Source organism: Procambarus clarkii, chromosome 54 (assembly GCF_040958095.1).
Source record: "Procambarus clarkii isolate CNS0578487 chromosome 54, FALCON_Pclarkii_2.0, whole genome shotgun sequence".
In the NCBI taxonomy this organism is placed as follows: domain Eukaryota; kingdom Metazoa; phylum Arthropoda; class Malacostraca; order Decapoda; family Cambaridae; genus Procambarus; species Procambarus clarkii.
The window spans coordinates 26,782,101-26,798,338 of NC_091203.1; the positions used below are offsets into that span (position 1 = coordinate 26,782,101).

At 40.6% G+C, this 16,238-nt stretch overlaps 1 protein-coding gene across 1 annotated transcript in view; it reads right to left on the minus strand.

Annotated features, from left to right (window-relative positions):
- Window positions 1–9,917: 9,917 nt before the first annotated feature.
- LOC138352764 (uncharacterized) overlaps window positions 9,918–16,238 on the minus strand; it is a 70,470-nt gene continuing 64,149 nt past the window's right edge. Inside the window, exon 4 of the mRNA XM_069305353.1 lies at window positions 9,918–10,777. Coding sequence (XP_069161454.1) covers window positions 9,918–10,777 — 860 coding nt within the window. The remainder of the gene's footprint in view (window positions 10,778–16,238) is intronic.

The window sequence follows — 16,238 nt, forward strand, 5'->3', positions numbered from 1 at the left end:
ATCCGCTAAAAGAATGCGGGAATAGAAGAAAAGGGGCGAAGAGCAACAGTTCGCTGAAACGAATTATGTGAAGAAACGTCTTCCTCTCTCTCCTACTTTCCCAAGCTGATTCCAAGTTCAAATTTGTGTTTTTTCCAATCAATTATTGTGTTTTTTTCCAATCAATTTTGTGCTTTTTTCCAATAAATTATTGTGTTTTTTTTCCAATCAATTTTGTGCTTTTTTCCAATAAATTATTGTGTTTTTTTCAATCAATTATTGTGTTTTTTTTCAATCAATTATTGTGTTTTTTTCAATCAATTATTGTGTTTTTTTCAATCAATTATTGTGTTTTTTTCCAATCAATTTTGTGCTTTTTTCCAATAAATTATTGTGTTTTTTTCAATCAATTATTGTGTTTTTTTCCAATCAATTATTGTGTTTTTTTCCAATCAATTATTGTGGTTTTTCCCAATCAATTATTGCGTTTTTTCCAATCAATTAGTGTTTTTTTCCAAATCAGTTATTGTGTTTTTTTCCAATCAATTATTGTGCTTTTTTCAGTAAATTATTGTGTTTTTTCCAATCAATTATTGTTTTTTTTCCAATCAATTATTGTGTGTTTTTTCCAATCAATTATTGTGGTTTTTTCCAATCAATTATTCTGCTTTTTTCTAATCAATTATTCTGCTTTTTTCCAATCAATTATTCTGCTTTTTTCCAATCAATTATTGTGTTTTTGTTCCAATCAATTATTGTGTTTTTTCCAATCAATTATTGTGTTTTTTGTGTGTGTTTGTTTAAATGTAATGTTGATATTTGTGGTTTTAAGTTAGATGGTGATTGGGGGGGGGGGGGGAAGTTAGGTCTTACGAAGGCTTGGATGGATGCTATTTTGGGAGGGGGGTGGGGGTGGGGGGAGGGGAGGAGGGATAGTTTGTGTAGTAAGGATGTCTCTTTGGAGAGGATAGTGGTGTTTGGTATCCTGGCCTGGGGGGTAGGGGGGGGGAATGGGTGGGGGGTTGGGGGTGGGGGATAGGGGGGGGGGGTTAGTGGTGGGGGAGGGAGGAGGGGGGGGTAGCTTGCCGGGTCCGCATTGCGCTGAAGGCTTTCAGATTGGCTGTGAAGGGAATCTCTCTCTCTCTCTCTCTCCCTCTCTCTCTCTCCCTCTCTCCTTTCCCCCCTCTAACCTTCCCACTGACCATTCCCAGTCCCTGTCCTATCACCTCTTCCGCCTATGCCTATTCCATCTCCTCCCCCTTCCCCCCCTTAATTGCCCCCACACCCCCTCCCCCTCTCTCCCCCCATGTTTGCTCCACTTGCTGCAAAGGTTACGGAGTCCCTAACGAGGCTGTTTGGCAGACGTCCGTGGAGTTTTGATCGTCTATGGAATCAGAGATAAGACTAAGCTTAAGTGTATGTCCCTGAGGGCCTTGGGTGATGGGGTGGGGGGGGGATGGGGTGGGGGGGGCGTATTCCGTCGACTCGCCCAAACGACGCCGCCCCCTCATTTCATTTCTTATTTCGAACACCTGCTGGTGTTCGAATTTCACGAACTAAGAAAACGAAGACGAATTTCAACTGTTGTGTTCCAAAATGTTATATCAAGTACAACATTCAGGAACACATACAGACGAGCTGACAGGATTGAGAAGGATTTCTTGGTATCATGATCCCAAGAAATGTTCCTAATTTACTCAAAGGAATGGAGAGCAAAAACCGTTTTGGATTACCGTGTTGGTATTACCATTCATACGCGTGTTAAATACCACCTGACGAAAGACAATCCTATGACAACATTGTTAACCAAACCACACATTAGAAAGTTTAAGGGACGACGACGTTTCGATCCGTCCTGGGCCATTCTCAAGTCGATTTCACACAGTCGATTTGAGAATGGTCCAGGACGGACCGGAACGTCGTCGTCCCTTCACCTTCTAGTGTGTGGTCTGGTCAACATATTTACGCCAGGTTATTGTGACTCCTCGTCTGCATATGTCAACATTGCTCAGATATCCACGTGAAAGACGTGAATATCTGAGGAAGGGTAGGATCATTTTCACCACTTTGGCCAACAGTGATTGGCTAACCGTTAAACAGGAAAGCCGAATATTTTGTTCTAATCGCGAAAAGAAACTGGTTTTAAAGGGTCGGCAAAGAAAGTTATAGTGTTATCTTGAGATTATCTTGAGGTTATCTTGAGATGATTTCGGGGCTTTAGTGTCCCCGCGGCCCGGTCCTCGACCAGGCCTCCACCCCCAGGAAGCAGCCCGTGACAGCTGACTAACACCCAGGTACCTAATTTACTGCTAGGTAACTGCTGCTTACTGTTTCAGGAAGTTTCAGAAGAAAAGTCCCATGCATACCAGACTCTCAGATACTACTACTACAACTATTACAACTACAGCAACAACTACTACAACACCCTACAACAGCGCTGCAAATTCGACTTGCAACCCCCCCCCCCTCTTGCATCAACAAATACAGGATAGAATGCATTCAAGACCCTCCACGCGCATCTGAGAGCGAAATCAAACTGTATTTAAAACTTCATCAAAGCTCGTTAGCTGATATATCACGTTGATGTGTCACGTTGATGTGTCACGTTAGCTAACCTCTATATTTCACATTTCTCTTTGTATTTTGAAGTATTTACCCGGTCCGGCTTCTCCCTTCACACTTACGTACTAATATAATGATCAAAGCAGCTTAGATTGGACATGACCGCTTCGTAGAAAATCTATCTCCAGATGCCGCCTAGTGGCATGCACAGATACCTGTACAAACACAACAGAGCCAAATATACACCAATACTTTCCAACCAGTTAGATAAAAAGCAGACTGGAGCAATTTCAAGTATTTCTCAACATTTAAAACGGAACCTGGTTAGGTTGCTTTGCCTCTAAATCCTCAATAACAGAGAAATAGAGAGAATCAATAGAGCAATAATCCTCAATAATAGAGCCAAAAATAAAAGAGTGACTGTAGCAAGACTTAAAAACGCCGGGGGGGATATTTTAAAAGGTGGGACTTCAATTAACTCCGAGACAGACCAAAAGGCATAAACTTGAAAAAGTTGTAAAAGTGGGATTTTCAAACAACAGTAAATATTGAGTTTTTCTTGTTACTAGCAAGCTTTTAGATGAGAGTGTGAGAGAGAAGGAAGAGGAGGAGTGAAGCCTCTTTTTATGGTTTTGTTAAAATAAGGAATATGTGCATATTTACCTGTGGAGACTGTTTACGTGTAGAAGCTGTGTACGTGTAGAAGCTGTGTACGTGTAGAAGCTGTGAGCGTTTTACACACAAATCACAATTGCGTGATGCATCAAATGAACAAATCCAATAGGAGAATGAGCTATTGACATAGCTCGAGTGCATGGGGGGGGAGTTGTGTAAAACCCTGGTTTGTGTCTCGGAGAGGCTGCAGGATCCAGTAAGTTCGGTAGAACTTCGGTTTCAACTCCTTTTTGACCATGTCGTAGCTCAGTCGATTAAGGCAGCGTCTGGGATGCGCTCGGACGCAGGTTCGAATCCTCGTCACGGCCCTTGTGGATTTGTTTATGTGAACGTTTTCATTCCAACTAGAATGGAACAGGTTGTGTACGGGTTTGGGCTCTAATTCGCGAGTTAACGAGCCTCTCAGTCACACTCATTCACTTAACCTCTATTTAGATTCCTCTTATTAGTGAATGTTCACCCACTAAAGAGTATGTCGCAGTTACATCATTCTGAAGATAAGATATTGTCTGATGGGCGCTCTGATCTGTCTTATCGTTTAATAAGTTGTTGGTCATTATATCTGCTGGCCGGAACGTCTTTAAGACGTTCAAGACTTTATGACGTTTTAGACGTTCGTAAGAAGACTAAGTCGATGTAGCAGAAACTAACACATGACAGCCATATTACATATGATCGTCCCAAGGAAAATAAATACGTCAAATTTTGTCTTTCAAGTTATCTAATGTGTACTTAATCTTCCAGTTCCTCTACCTTGTTTCTCATACGACTATGTTTGGGAACTTAGACGAATTGAGGAACTATAATACTCCATTAAGATGCCACAACCACATCTAGATCATCACAGCATCTCACAAGACTTCGCAGATCACAGCATCTCACAGGACCTCATAGGACCCATTGCAAGATCTCACAGCATCCGAGGTATCAACTTACCTGCAAGCCCCCAATCTTGAAAGCACTGAAATGACTTTCAGTGTAATTGCAGACGAGGAGTCACAATAACGTGGCTGAAATATGTTGACCAGACCACACACTAGAAAGTGAAGGGACGACGACGTTTCGGTCCGTCCTGGACCATTCTCAAGTCGATTGTGTAATTAATTCAATGCAATTCTTACACACAACGTTTTATAGTACCTTGCGGTTACCCTGCGTTGATTTTAGGGTTCAACGTCCCCGCGGCCCGTTCCCTGACCAGGCCTAATGGTGGCTGGACAGGTCAACCAGGCTGTTGGACGCGGCTGCTCGCAGCCTGACGCATGAATCACAGCCTGGTTGATAGAAATAACGTATTATGAAAAGATTAAGCAAATCCACTAGTGTTTACACAGCAGAATAGAGAGAAGATGGCCAATATTTCTCACACTAATCCACATGGAGCCCGAGCGCCCAAATGAGCCACAGAGATATTGGAAAGAACTTTTTTAGTGTCAGAGTGGTTGACAAATGGAATGCCTTAGGAAGTGATGTGGTGGAGGCTGACTCCATACACAGTTTCAAGTGTAGATATGATAGAGCCCAGTAGGCTTAGGAACCTGTACATCTGTTGATTGACAGTTGAGAGGCGGGACCAAAGAGCTAGAGCTCAACCCCCGCAAGCACAACTAGGCGAATACAACTAGGTGAGTACATGATCATTCTAAACACATATATCGCCTAACTTGTGTTATATTAGAGTAGAAGAATGATAAAATACTGTGCGGCAGGCAGTCAAAATAGCTTTATTGATCCTAATGTATTTATTGCGGTGTTAAGTGAAGGTTTGATATATTTATCTAGTAATTGATAATATTTTCTAGTCGACAAGAAGTCAGCTGAAATGTAATACCATCATAAATCAATAAATTGTGTGTTTATATATGTATATTGTGTGGCAAGAACCCATGTAGTGTTCATGATAAATGTGTGACAGTGATAACATCAAGTGATGTTCAGCGATAACATCGAGTGATGTTCAAAACATATACCAACGAAATTGTTGAACAACTTCGTACCTCTAATTTTGCTTTGTTCTTCTATAGCTGGGGGGGAAAGGAGTTCTATGCTAGAGCTGCATATTGAAGGTTTAGTCTCATGTAGGTTGTAAACTTCACTCGGAAAGCTCTTTTATCCAAGATCCGGAAGGTTTTTGCAGTTGTTGATGAGTTTAACATCTTAGTATGAATTTACTAAGAATGACGCAAGATGAGTTGATGCGTCAATGAGCTGACGCAAGAATTTGTCTCGTGAAAGAATCAGTTTCCCCTTCAGTGTGTTTGTGTGAGTTGCGTGTGTTTGTGTGTGTGTGTGTGTGTGTGTGTGTGTGTGTGTGTGTGTGTGTGTGTGTGTGTGTGTGTGTGTGTGTGTGTGTGTGTGTGTGAGTAATTACCACAGTGTAGTCACAGGATGAGAGCAACGCTCGTGATATTGCGTCTTGAGTGCGTGCGTGGTTTCATGAATCCTGTGACTCAGATCAACCAAATTCGCATAATCCTGAATTTTTTTTCCGAGCCATTTAGGCAACAAAATATATTTACCCCCAAAAAAATAAAATATATTTTCCGTTGCTCTGAAACTTTTATTAATAATCTGAAATATCGAACAAAAATATTTTATGGAAAATAAAAGCCCAAAATGAATAATATTGAATTACCTAAAGCCCTGTAAATTTCGGGAAAAAACCCACGAAGGCAAAAATGATTGCATGAATGCACACACACAATGTGTGAAATGTCCATGGGACAACAACAATTTTTTTCGAGAGTAAGTGGGTACATATACATGTATACACATATAATTATATATATGTATATATATATATATATATATATATATATATATATATATATATATATATATATATATATATATATATATATATATATATATATATATATAATTATATATATATATATATAATTATATTATATATATATATATATATATATATATATATATATATATATATATATATATATATATATATATAAAGGGATACCACCTCTGGGTACTTTGCCCAGACCACACACACACTAGAAGGTGAAGGGACGACGACGACGTTTCGGTCCGTCCTGGACCATTCTCAAGTCGATGCAACCGTAACTTCCAGTTGCGTTTGTAGGGACCCTTGGCCTCGAAGAAGACGATATGAAGCATCTGGGGGAGCCTTGTGGGACACCTGTGTACATTCGCATACTGTCTTTTCATACCATCCTCTATATATTGTATATTTTTGTCATTTTTTCCGCTTTTCTTTATACTTCATCTTGAGGTTATCTTAAGATGATTTCGGGGCTTTAGTGTCCCCGCGGCCCGGTTCTCGACCAGGCCTCCACCCCCCAGAAAGCGGCCCGTGACAGCTGACTAACACCCAGGTACCTATTTTACAGCTAGGTAACAGGGGCATAGGGTGAAAGAAACTTAGCCCACTGTTTTTTATATATATATATATATATATATATATATATATATATATATATATATATATATATATCGCTGTATCTATCGATAGATAGATACAGCGATAGCAGGCGGCTTGACGTTTGCGAGGCACTACACATCAAGATGTCAACACCAGCAATCAACAGCCAATTAGTCCACAACTATATTCTACCCACCTCAAGACTCCGCTCCAATATAGAAGCATAAAGAAATATGGACCAATAGGCTTTCTACAAACACTTCTATTCAATATCCATTGTTTCGTGTTCTGTCTTGTGTTGATGAAATTAATACCCTATTAATACTCTTGTTCTGTCTTGTGTTGATGAAATTAATACCCTATTAATGCCACATCTTGTTCTGTCTTGTGTTAATGCCACATCACCCCTTCCACCTCACTCAAATGTAGATATAAAATCGGAGATGCGTAAGTTCTATTCAGTTGTGTATTTGTGAACTAAAGTCTTTGAAAATGTAATAAGTTTTACGAAACGCGCTCGTGTCGCGTCAGACTAGAAATAAAAATGAATTTTGGAGAATTGATTTTTGATTTACCTCCAACAGTGAAAAGAAATGTACGAAAGATTGAGAAAATTCGTGTTAGAATTATTAATCTTACTTTTTCGGTCATATTTAATAATATATGTCTACAGGAAAGACTGCTTCCAAAATATATATAATATATATAATATATATTATATATATATATATATATATATATATATATATATATATATATATATATATATATATATATATTATATATATATATATATATATATATATATATATATATATATATATCACAGAGAGAGAGAGAGATTAAATAAACACATGTAACTCAATTTAACACAAAGGAAACAAAGTCACGTAACGAGATTTAACAGCAAACAGCCAATTACAAATAAACATGAAACATACAAAAACCATTTAGCAGGAGATTAAACTTGCCTATTTGTACATAAAAAATATAAATAAATAAATTGGGTAATTGTTTGCATACGAATGGCACTGCCACTGTATTTTAACTCTTCATCTATATATGATTTTTTTTTTCCTATGGCACTTTGTTACGGCAGCTAATGAGTCAAAAGGTAATTAGCTCACTGTTTGGGTTATTTATTTCGCTTTATATTCAGATGAACGTGATTTAGTGAACTCAAAATACAGAAAATTGGCTTTCCAGCCCGCCAAACACACACCGAAACTACGACGTTGGTACAACGTTCAAACAAGTTTTAACACCTCGTAACCAGTTATAACAACCAATATAGCAAGTTGTAACAACGTTCTAATACGTCATAAACACGTTAAGCCAAGATGTAACAACTTTATTACAAGTTGTAACAAGCGGAAAATAGAGACAGTTTCGGTTGGTGTTTCCAGGGAGGCCTTTGGATTTTTTTTTTTCGTCTGTCGTACGAAACTGTTTTGTTCACTTAGACTTTTACGTATAAATTTTTTCAACTTTGATTTGGGTCAAAGACATTTTTATTTTTGTGATTCTACTTAGCGTTGTGATATTGCTTTATTTGATCTATTTTTTATTCATATACGAATAATTAAAGGTTAAATGACTGAGGGGAAAATAATTATCCCTTTATATGATGTTAATAATTTCTCTATCAAATGCTGATAATTTATTTTTAAATGCTGATGCATTTAGTAAATGCTGATGCATTTAGTAAATGCTGATGCATTTAGTAAATGCTGATGCATTTAGTAAATGCTGATCCCTTTAGTAAATGCTGATCCCATTAGTAAATGCTGATCCCTTTAGTACATGCTGATCCCTTTAGTATATGCTGATCCCTTTAGTAAATGCTGATCCCTTTAGTATATGCTGATCCCTTTAGTAAATGCTGATCCCTTTAGTAAATGCTGATCCCTTTAGTAAATGCTGATCCCTTTAGTAAATGCTGATCCCTTTAGTAAATGCTGATCCCTTTAGTAAATGCTGATCCCTTTAGTAAATGCTGATCCCTTTAGTATATGCTGATCCCTTTAGTAAATGCTGATCCCTTTAGTAAATGCTGATCCCTTTAGTAAATGCTGATCCCTTTAGTAAATGCTGATCCCTTTAGTATATGCTGATCCCTTTAGTAAATGCTGATCCCTTTAGTAAATGCTGATCCCTTTAGTATATGCTGATCCCTTTAGTAAATGCTGATCCCTTTAGTAAATGCTGATCCCTTTAGTAAATGCTGATCCCTTTAGTAAATGCTGATCCCTTTAGTAAATGCTGATCCCTTTAGTAAATGCTGATCCCTTTAGTAAATGCTGATCCCTTTAGTAAATGCTGATCCCTTTAGTAAATGCTGATCCCTTTAGTATATGCTGATCCCTTTAGTATATGCTGATCCCTTTAGTATATGCTGATCCCTTTAGTATATGCTGATCCCTTTAGTAAATGATGATCCCTTTAGTAAATGCTGATCCCTTTAGTAAATGCTGATCCCTTTAGTAAATGCTGATCCCTTTAGTAAATGCTGATCCCTTTAGTAAATGCTGATCCCTTTAGTAAATGCTGATCCCTTTAGTATATGCTGATCCCTTTAGTATATGCTGATCCCTTTAGTAAATGCTGATCCCTTTAGTATATGCTGATCCCTTTAGTAAATGCTGATCCCTTTAGTAAATGCTGATCCCTTTAGTAAATGCTGATCCCTTTAGTAAATGCTGATCCCTTTAGTAAATGCTGATCCCTTTAGTAAATGCTGATCCCTTTAGTAAATGCTGATCCCTTTAGTAAATGCTGATCCCTTTAGTAAATGCTGATCCCTTTAGTAAATGCTGATCCCTTTAGTATATGCTGATCCCTTTAGTAAATGCTGATCTCAATAGTAAATGTTATTTGATACCATTATCAAGTGCTGATACTGCTACCAGAAGCTGATTCGTGTATTAAATGCTGACAGGGGTTAGTCAGCCGAGCGAACAGAACGCTGGACACGTGATCCTGTGGTCCCGAGTTCGATCCCGGGCGCCGGCGAGACGATGGGCAGAGTTTCTTTCACCCTATGCCCCTGTTACCTAGCAGTAAAATAGGTATCTGGGTGTTAGTCAGCTGTCACGGGCTGCTTCCTGGGGGTGGAGGCCTGGTCGAGGACCGGGCCGCGGGGACACTAAAGCCCCGAAATCAACTCAAGATAACCTCAAGAAGATAACCCTTAGCAAATGACGACACCTTTGGAGAGAGAGTGGCTGCATAGGTGACTGTTCTTCAGAGCGGCTGCTTGACATGTGACGAAATATTAAGAATTTTTGATAGTGGATTCTTAGTTCTTGACAGGAGAATACTGGTTCTTGAAATTGGCTACATAGTTCTTGACAGGAGAATACTGGTTCTTGAAACTGGCTACATAGTTCTTGACAGGAGAATACTGGTTCATGAAACTGGCTACATAGTTCTTGACAGGAGAATACTGGTTCATGAAACTGGCTACATAGTTCTTGACAGGAGAATACTGGTTCATGAAACTGGCTACATAGTTCTTGGCAGGAGAATACTGGTTCTTGAAACTGGCTACATAGTTCTTGACAGGAGAATACTGGTTCTTGAAACTGGCTACATAGTTCTTGGCAGGAGAATACTGGTTCATGAAACTGGCTACATAGTTCTTGGCAGGAGAATACTGGTTCTTGAAACTGGCTACATAGTTCTTGACAGGAGAATACTGGTTCTTGAAACTGGCTACATAGTTCTTGACAGGAGAATACTGGTTCTTGAAATTGGCTACATAGTTCTTGACAGGAGAATACTGGTTCATGAAACTGGCTACATAGTTCTTGGCAGGAGAATACTGGTTCTTGAAACTGGCTACATAGTTCTTGACAGGAGAATACTGGTTCTTGAAACTGGCTACATAGTTCTTGACAGGAGAATACTGGTTCTTGAAACTGGCTACATAGTTCTTGACAGGAGAATACTGGTTCTTGAAATTGGCTACATAGTTCTTGACAGGAGAATACTGGTTCTTGAAATTGGCTACATAGTTCTTGACAGGAGAATACTGGTTCTTGAAATTGGCTACATAGTTCTTGACAGGAGAATACTGGTTCTTGAAACTGGCTACATAGTTCTTGACAGGAGAATACTGGTTCTTGAAATTGGCTACATAGTTCTTGACAGGAGAATCTGGTTCATGAAACTGGCTACATAGTTCTTGACAGGATAATACTGGTTCTTGAAATTGGCTACACAGTACTTGACAGTGGATTCTAACCTGACAATAGCTATACTTGGAGAACAGCAACAGCTTAGGGTTACTGTTGCTATGATGCAATTTAGTTGCAAAGTCCTATCCTGCTTTTTCAATAGTCATTCACGTTCACTGTCCACCTTAAAATGCCTGGTTGGGTGTATATTGTAGTTTAGGATGTGATTAGGCGGATAGTTAGTCACACTAACGAGGCTGAAAACAATTAATGATTGATTTCAAAATTGTGTTTGTCTTATTCTAGTTTAAAGGGCATAGGATTAAGACGAGAAAAGATAGCATTTAGTGGAACTGTGAAGTCCCTTATGGTCATTACATCACTGGACTTTTCTCGGCTATTGGAAGCTAGTGAATTTTTGCGCACTCACTGAGTATTCGAGATGAGAAAATCAGCCAATCAGTGAAGAGCTCGATGTTGTAATGACTCAACTAGTGTGTGTGTGTGTGTGTGTGTGTGTGTGTGTGTGTGTGTGTGTGTACTCACCTATTTGTGCTTGCGGGGGTTGAGCTTTGGCTCTTTGGTCCCGCCTCTCAACCGTCAATCAACAGGTGTACAGGTTCCTGAGCCTATTGGGCTCTATCATATCTACATTTGAAACTGTGTATGGAGTCAGCCTCCACCACATCACTGCCTAATGCATTCCGGTTATTTCCGGCGTGCGTGCGTGTGCGTGTGTGTGTGTGTGTGTGTGTGTGTGTGTGTGTGTGTGTGTGTGTGTGTGTGTGTGTGTGTACTCACCTATATGTACTCACCTATATGTGCTTGCAGGATCGAGCATTGACTCTTGGATCCCGCCTTTCTAGCTATCGGTTGTTTACAGCAATGACTCCTGTCCCATTTCCCTATCATACCTAGTTTTAAAAGTATGAATAGTATTTGCTTCCACAACCTGTTCCCCAAGTGCATTCCATTTTTCTACTACTCTCACGCTAAAAGAAAACTTCCTAACATCTCTGTGACTCATCTGAGTTTCCAGTTTCCACCCATGTCCCCTCGTTCTGTTATTATTACGTGTGAACATTTGATCTATTTCCACTTTGTCAATTCCCCTGAGTATTTTATATGTCCCTATCATATCTCCTCTCTCCCTTCTTTTCTCTAGTGTCGTAAGGTTCAGTTCCTTCAGCCGCTCTTCATATCCCATCCCTCGTAGCTCTGGGACAAGCCTCGTCGCAAACCTCTGAACCTTCTCCAGTTTCTTTATGTGTTTCTTCAGGTGGGGGCTCCATGATGGCGCGGCATACTCTAAGACGGGTCTCACGTAGGCAGTGTAAAGCGCCCTAAAAGCTTCCTCATTTAGGTTTCTGAATGAAGTTCTAATTTTCGCCAGTGTAGAGTACGCTGCTGTCGTTATCCTATTTATATGTGCCTCAGGAGTTAGATTGGGTGTCACATCCACTCCCAGGTCTCTTTCTCGAATCGTTACAGGTAGGCTGTTCCCCTTCATTGTGTACTGTCCCTTTGGTCTCCTGTCACCTGATCCCATTTCCATAACTTTACATTTACTGGTGTTAAACTCCAGTAGCCATTTCTCTGACCATCTCTGCAGCCTGTGTAAGTCCTCTTGGAGGATCCTACAATCCTCGTCTGTCACAACTCTTCTCATTAATTTTGCGTCATCTGCAAACATTGACATGTATGATTCCACTCCTGTAAACATATCATTTACGTAAATTAGAAAGAGGATTGGTCCCAGCACCGATCCTTGAGGTACTCCACTTGTTACTGTTCGCCAGTCCGACTTTTCGCCCCTTACCATTACCCTCTGGCTCCTTCCTGTTAGGTAGTTCTTCACCCATACTAGGGCCTTTCCGCTTACTCCTGCCTGCCTCTCAAGTTTGTATAGCAGTCTCATGTGCGGTACCGTATCAAAGGCCTTTTGGCAGTCAAGAAATATGCAGTCTGCCCAGCCTTCTCTGTCCTGCCTTATCCTTGTTACTTTATCATAGAATTCTAAAAGGTTTGTTAGGCATGATTTCCCTGTCCAGAACCCATGTTGGTGCTTGTTTACAAACCCAATGCTCTCCAGGTGCTCAACAAGTCTTAGCCTAATTATTCTTTCAAGTATTTTGCAGGGGATGCTTGTCAGTGATACGGGTCTGTAGTTAAGTGCCTCCTCCCTATCCCCCTTTTTGAAAATCGGTACGACATTTGCCTCCTTCCAGCAACTGGGCAATTCTCCCGACATAAGTGACTCATTGAAGATCATTGCCAGAGGCACGCTGTGTGCGTGTGCGTGTGTGCGTGTGTGTGTGTGTGTGTGTGTGTGTGTGTCAGCTCTGATCCCAGAAAGGTACGATGCCGACTTAGTTGGCCCGATTTGGAGGGTGAAGAATTAGCAACAGTTTTTCCCAACTAATCATGCTGTTACTAATGGCATTTTGCATGCATTAATGGTAGCGGGAGGGGATGTTATTTGCTGTAACGTTGTTACCTTATCACCGTTGTAACGAGACAATGAGTGCTTGCCTATAGGCATTAGGTGAAAGGAAACGGGGCCCCATAGTCATACAGTCCGGCAATCGAACCAGCGATCCCCGAGTATCAGTCGAGAACGAAGCCAACTGTACACTGAGGTAGATATGTACATTACTCATATTCACTGGCCGAAGAAGCAACTGTGATTCCTTGGCCTTGCAAGAGCAAGATTTGCACCTCTTAAAGGTGAGTGTAAGACGGAGTGAATACAAGCGGTCCCATTACTAAAGACGGCTAAGAAATGGTGTAATCTAGAATTGGAAATATTCTCACGACATCCCTTGACAAATTACCGACATCTCACGGTATAAAAAGGAACAGTCAGGGATCTCCAAGGAATTTTTTTTTGGCTGCGTAGCTCGGTTCTTTAACATCGTTTAAAAACAGCGTCTGCTCCGTAACATCATGTTAAAAACAGCGTCTGCTTCGTAACATCATGTTAAAAACAGCGTCTGCTCCGTAACATCATGTTAAAAACAGCGTCTGCTCCGTAACATCATGTTAAAAACAGCGTCTGCTCCGTAACATCATGTTAAAAACAGCGTCTGCTCCGTAACATCATGTTAAAAACAGCGTCTGCTTCGTAACATCATGTTAAAAACAGCGTCTGCTCCGTAACATCATGTTAAAAACAGCGTCTGCTGTTTAACATCATTTAAAAAACATTCTTTAGTTTGCAACTAAAGTCTAAGGTTCATTAAGTGTAACTTTGACACTTAAATGAATATTGAAGGAAAAAGTTACTTTCTCACAACATCTTGAGTCTTGGCTAAAAGTATTTTGCTATTTTTCAATAACGTAAAAAAAAAGTTAATATTGAATTAAGACTTCATTTGTGTGCTAGAAACCTCATGGGACGTTGACACAATTTCACAAGTACAGTATTTCGTGTTGTCGGGGACAGGAAGACTGTGTATATGTATACTTTACGAATTATTATATTTATAATATTCGAGGTCCCTTGCAAATTGTACACCTGAAGGCCATCTTTATGATGTAAGCCCACAACAAGAACCAAACTCCCGGTTGCCTATTTACTACCAGGTGATCAGGGGCATTAGGTGAAAGGAAACCCAGGCCCATAGTCATTTCTGTACTGTCCGGGAATCGAACTAGCGATCCCCGAGTGAGAGTCGAGAACGAAGCCTACTGTGCTATGAGGTGGGTATGTACATTACTTCGAAGGTGAGTCAGCCGAGAGATGAATGATCCCCCGATGAATGAAGCTCTTGAAAATGGAGGAAACAGCGCCTTGAGTTGTCCCTGAGCGCCTTGAGTTGTCATTCAGCACCTTGAGTTGCCACTGAGCGCCTTGAGTTGTCATTCAGCACCTTGAGTTGTCACTGAGCGCCTTGAGTTGTCACTGAGCGCCTTGAGTTGTCATTCAGCACCTTGAGTTGCCACTGAGCGCCTTGAGTTGTCATTCAGCACCTTGAGTTGTCACTGAGCGCCTTGAGTTGTCATTCAGCACCTTGAGTTGTCACTGAGCGCCTTGAGTTGTCATTCAGCACCTTGAGTTGCCACTGAGCGCCTTGAGTTGTCATTCAGCACCTTGAGTTGCCCCTGAGCGCCTTGAGTTGTCATTCAGCACCTTGAGTTGCCACTGAGCGCCTTGAGTTGTCATTCAGCACCTTGAGTTGCCACTGAGCGCCTTGAGTTGCCATTCAGCACCTTGAGTTGCCACTGAGCGCCTTGAGTTGTCATTCAGCACCTTGAGTTGCCACTGAGCGCCTTGAGTTGCCATTCAGCACCTTGAGTTGTCACTGAGCGCCTCGAGTTGTCACTTCCGTCTTTTGGGTGTCTACAGATCTCTACCAATTTTCCGAACTTTGAAATATATTATCGTGTGTATATAGCAGTATCGCAGCCGACATATCTACCCTTTTTTTCACGCCCGGCATTAGAAACCGATATACCAGTGTAGCTACACACTGCTCTATATTTTATTTCGTGCGAATTAGAGTTATATTAAGCACAAGAGTGAATAAGAGCAGCCAATTAGATTTATATTAAGCACAAGAGTGAATAAGAGCAGCCAATTAGAGTTATATTAAGCACAAGAGTGAATAAGAGCAGCCAAGTACAGGCCAGAGCTCTCATGTGGTCAGTATAATTTCTTTGAAATCTCTAAAAAAAAAACATTCTTTGTTGCTATTATCAATTAAGTCGATTCTCTCGTCTCTTTGCCTTTATTTCTCTCTCCGCTTCAGATTCTGTATTCAGGTAAAAGTACATAAATTGAGTTACATAATGATGGATTTGAAGAGGTAGTACATACAATACCTACAGCCACTAGTGCGCCATAGCGTTTCGGGCAAAGCTATGGAACTTCATTTCCAATCGGTTACCTCACCAATTGTGTGTGTCTGTCAGTCTCTGGCGGGACAGAATGGTGCCACAGCTCGGCCAGATATCATAATCATATCAGAAACGGCTCCTGTGGCGGGTAAATTGGTCTGAGTCAGGAACGTCAAGTCGTTTGGGCCTTTGTGTGTGTGTGTGTGTGTGTGTGTGTGTGTACTCACCTAGTTGTGTTTGCGGGGGTTGAGCTCTGGCTCTTTGGTCCCGCAAAAGGGATATTTGTTTATATCCGTGCTGAGTGTGTGTGTGTGTGTGTGTGTGTGTGTGTGTGTGTTCCGCCCGGCTCTGCTCTCTTCTCTTGCGCAATTTGGTGATCGCTTGCTACAAAAAAAAAAAAAAAAAAACATGGAGAAAAATTGCGAATTCGTGGAGTTAGCGTTCATAATTTCGTCAATCGAGGCCCCACACACACACACACACACACACACACACACACACACACACACACACACACACACACACACACACACACACACACACACAGCACGGATATAAACACATACGTGCGCGCGCGCACACATCACTAAATTGGGAAACCA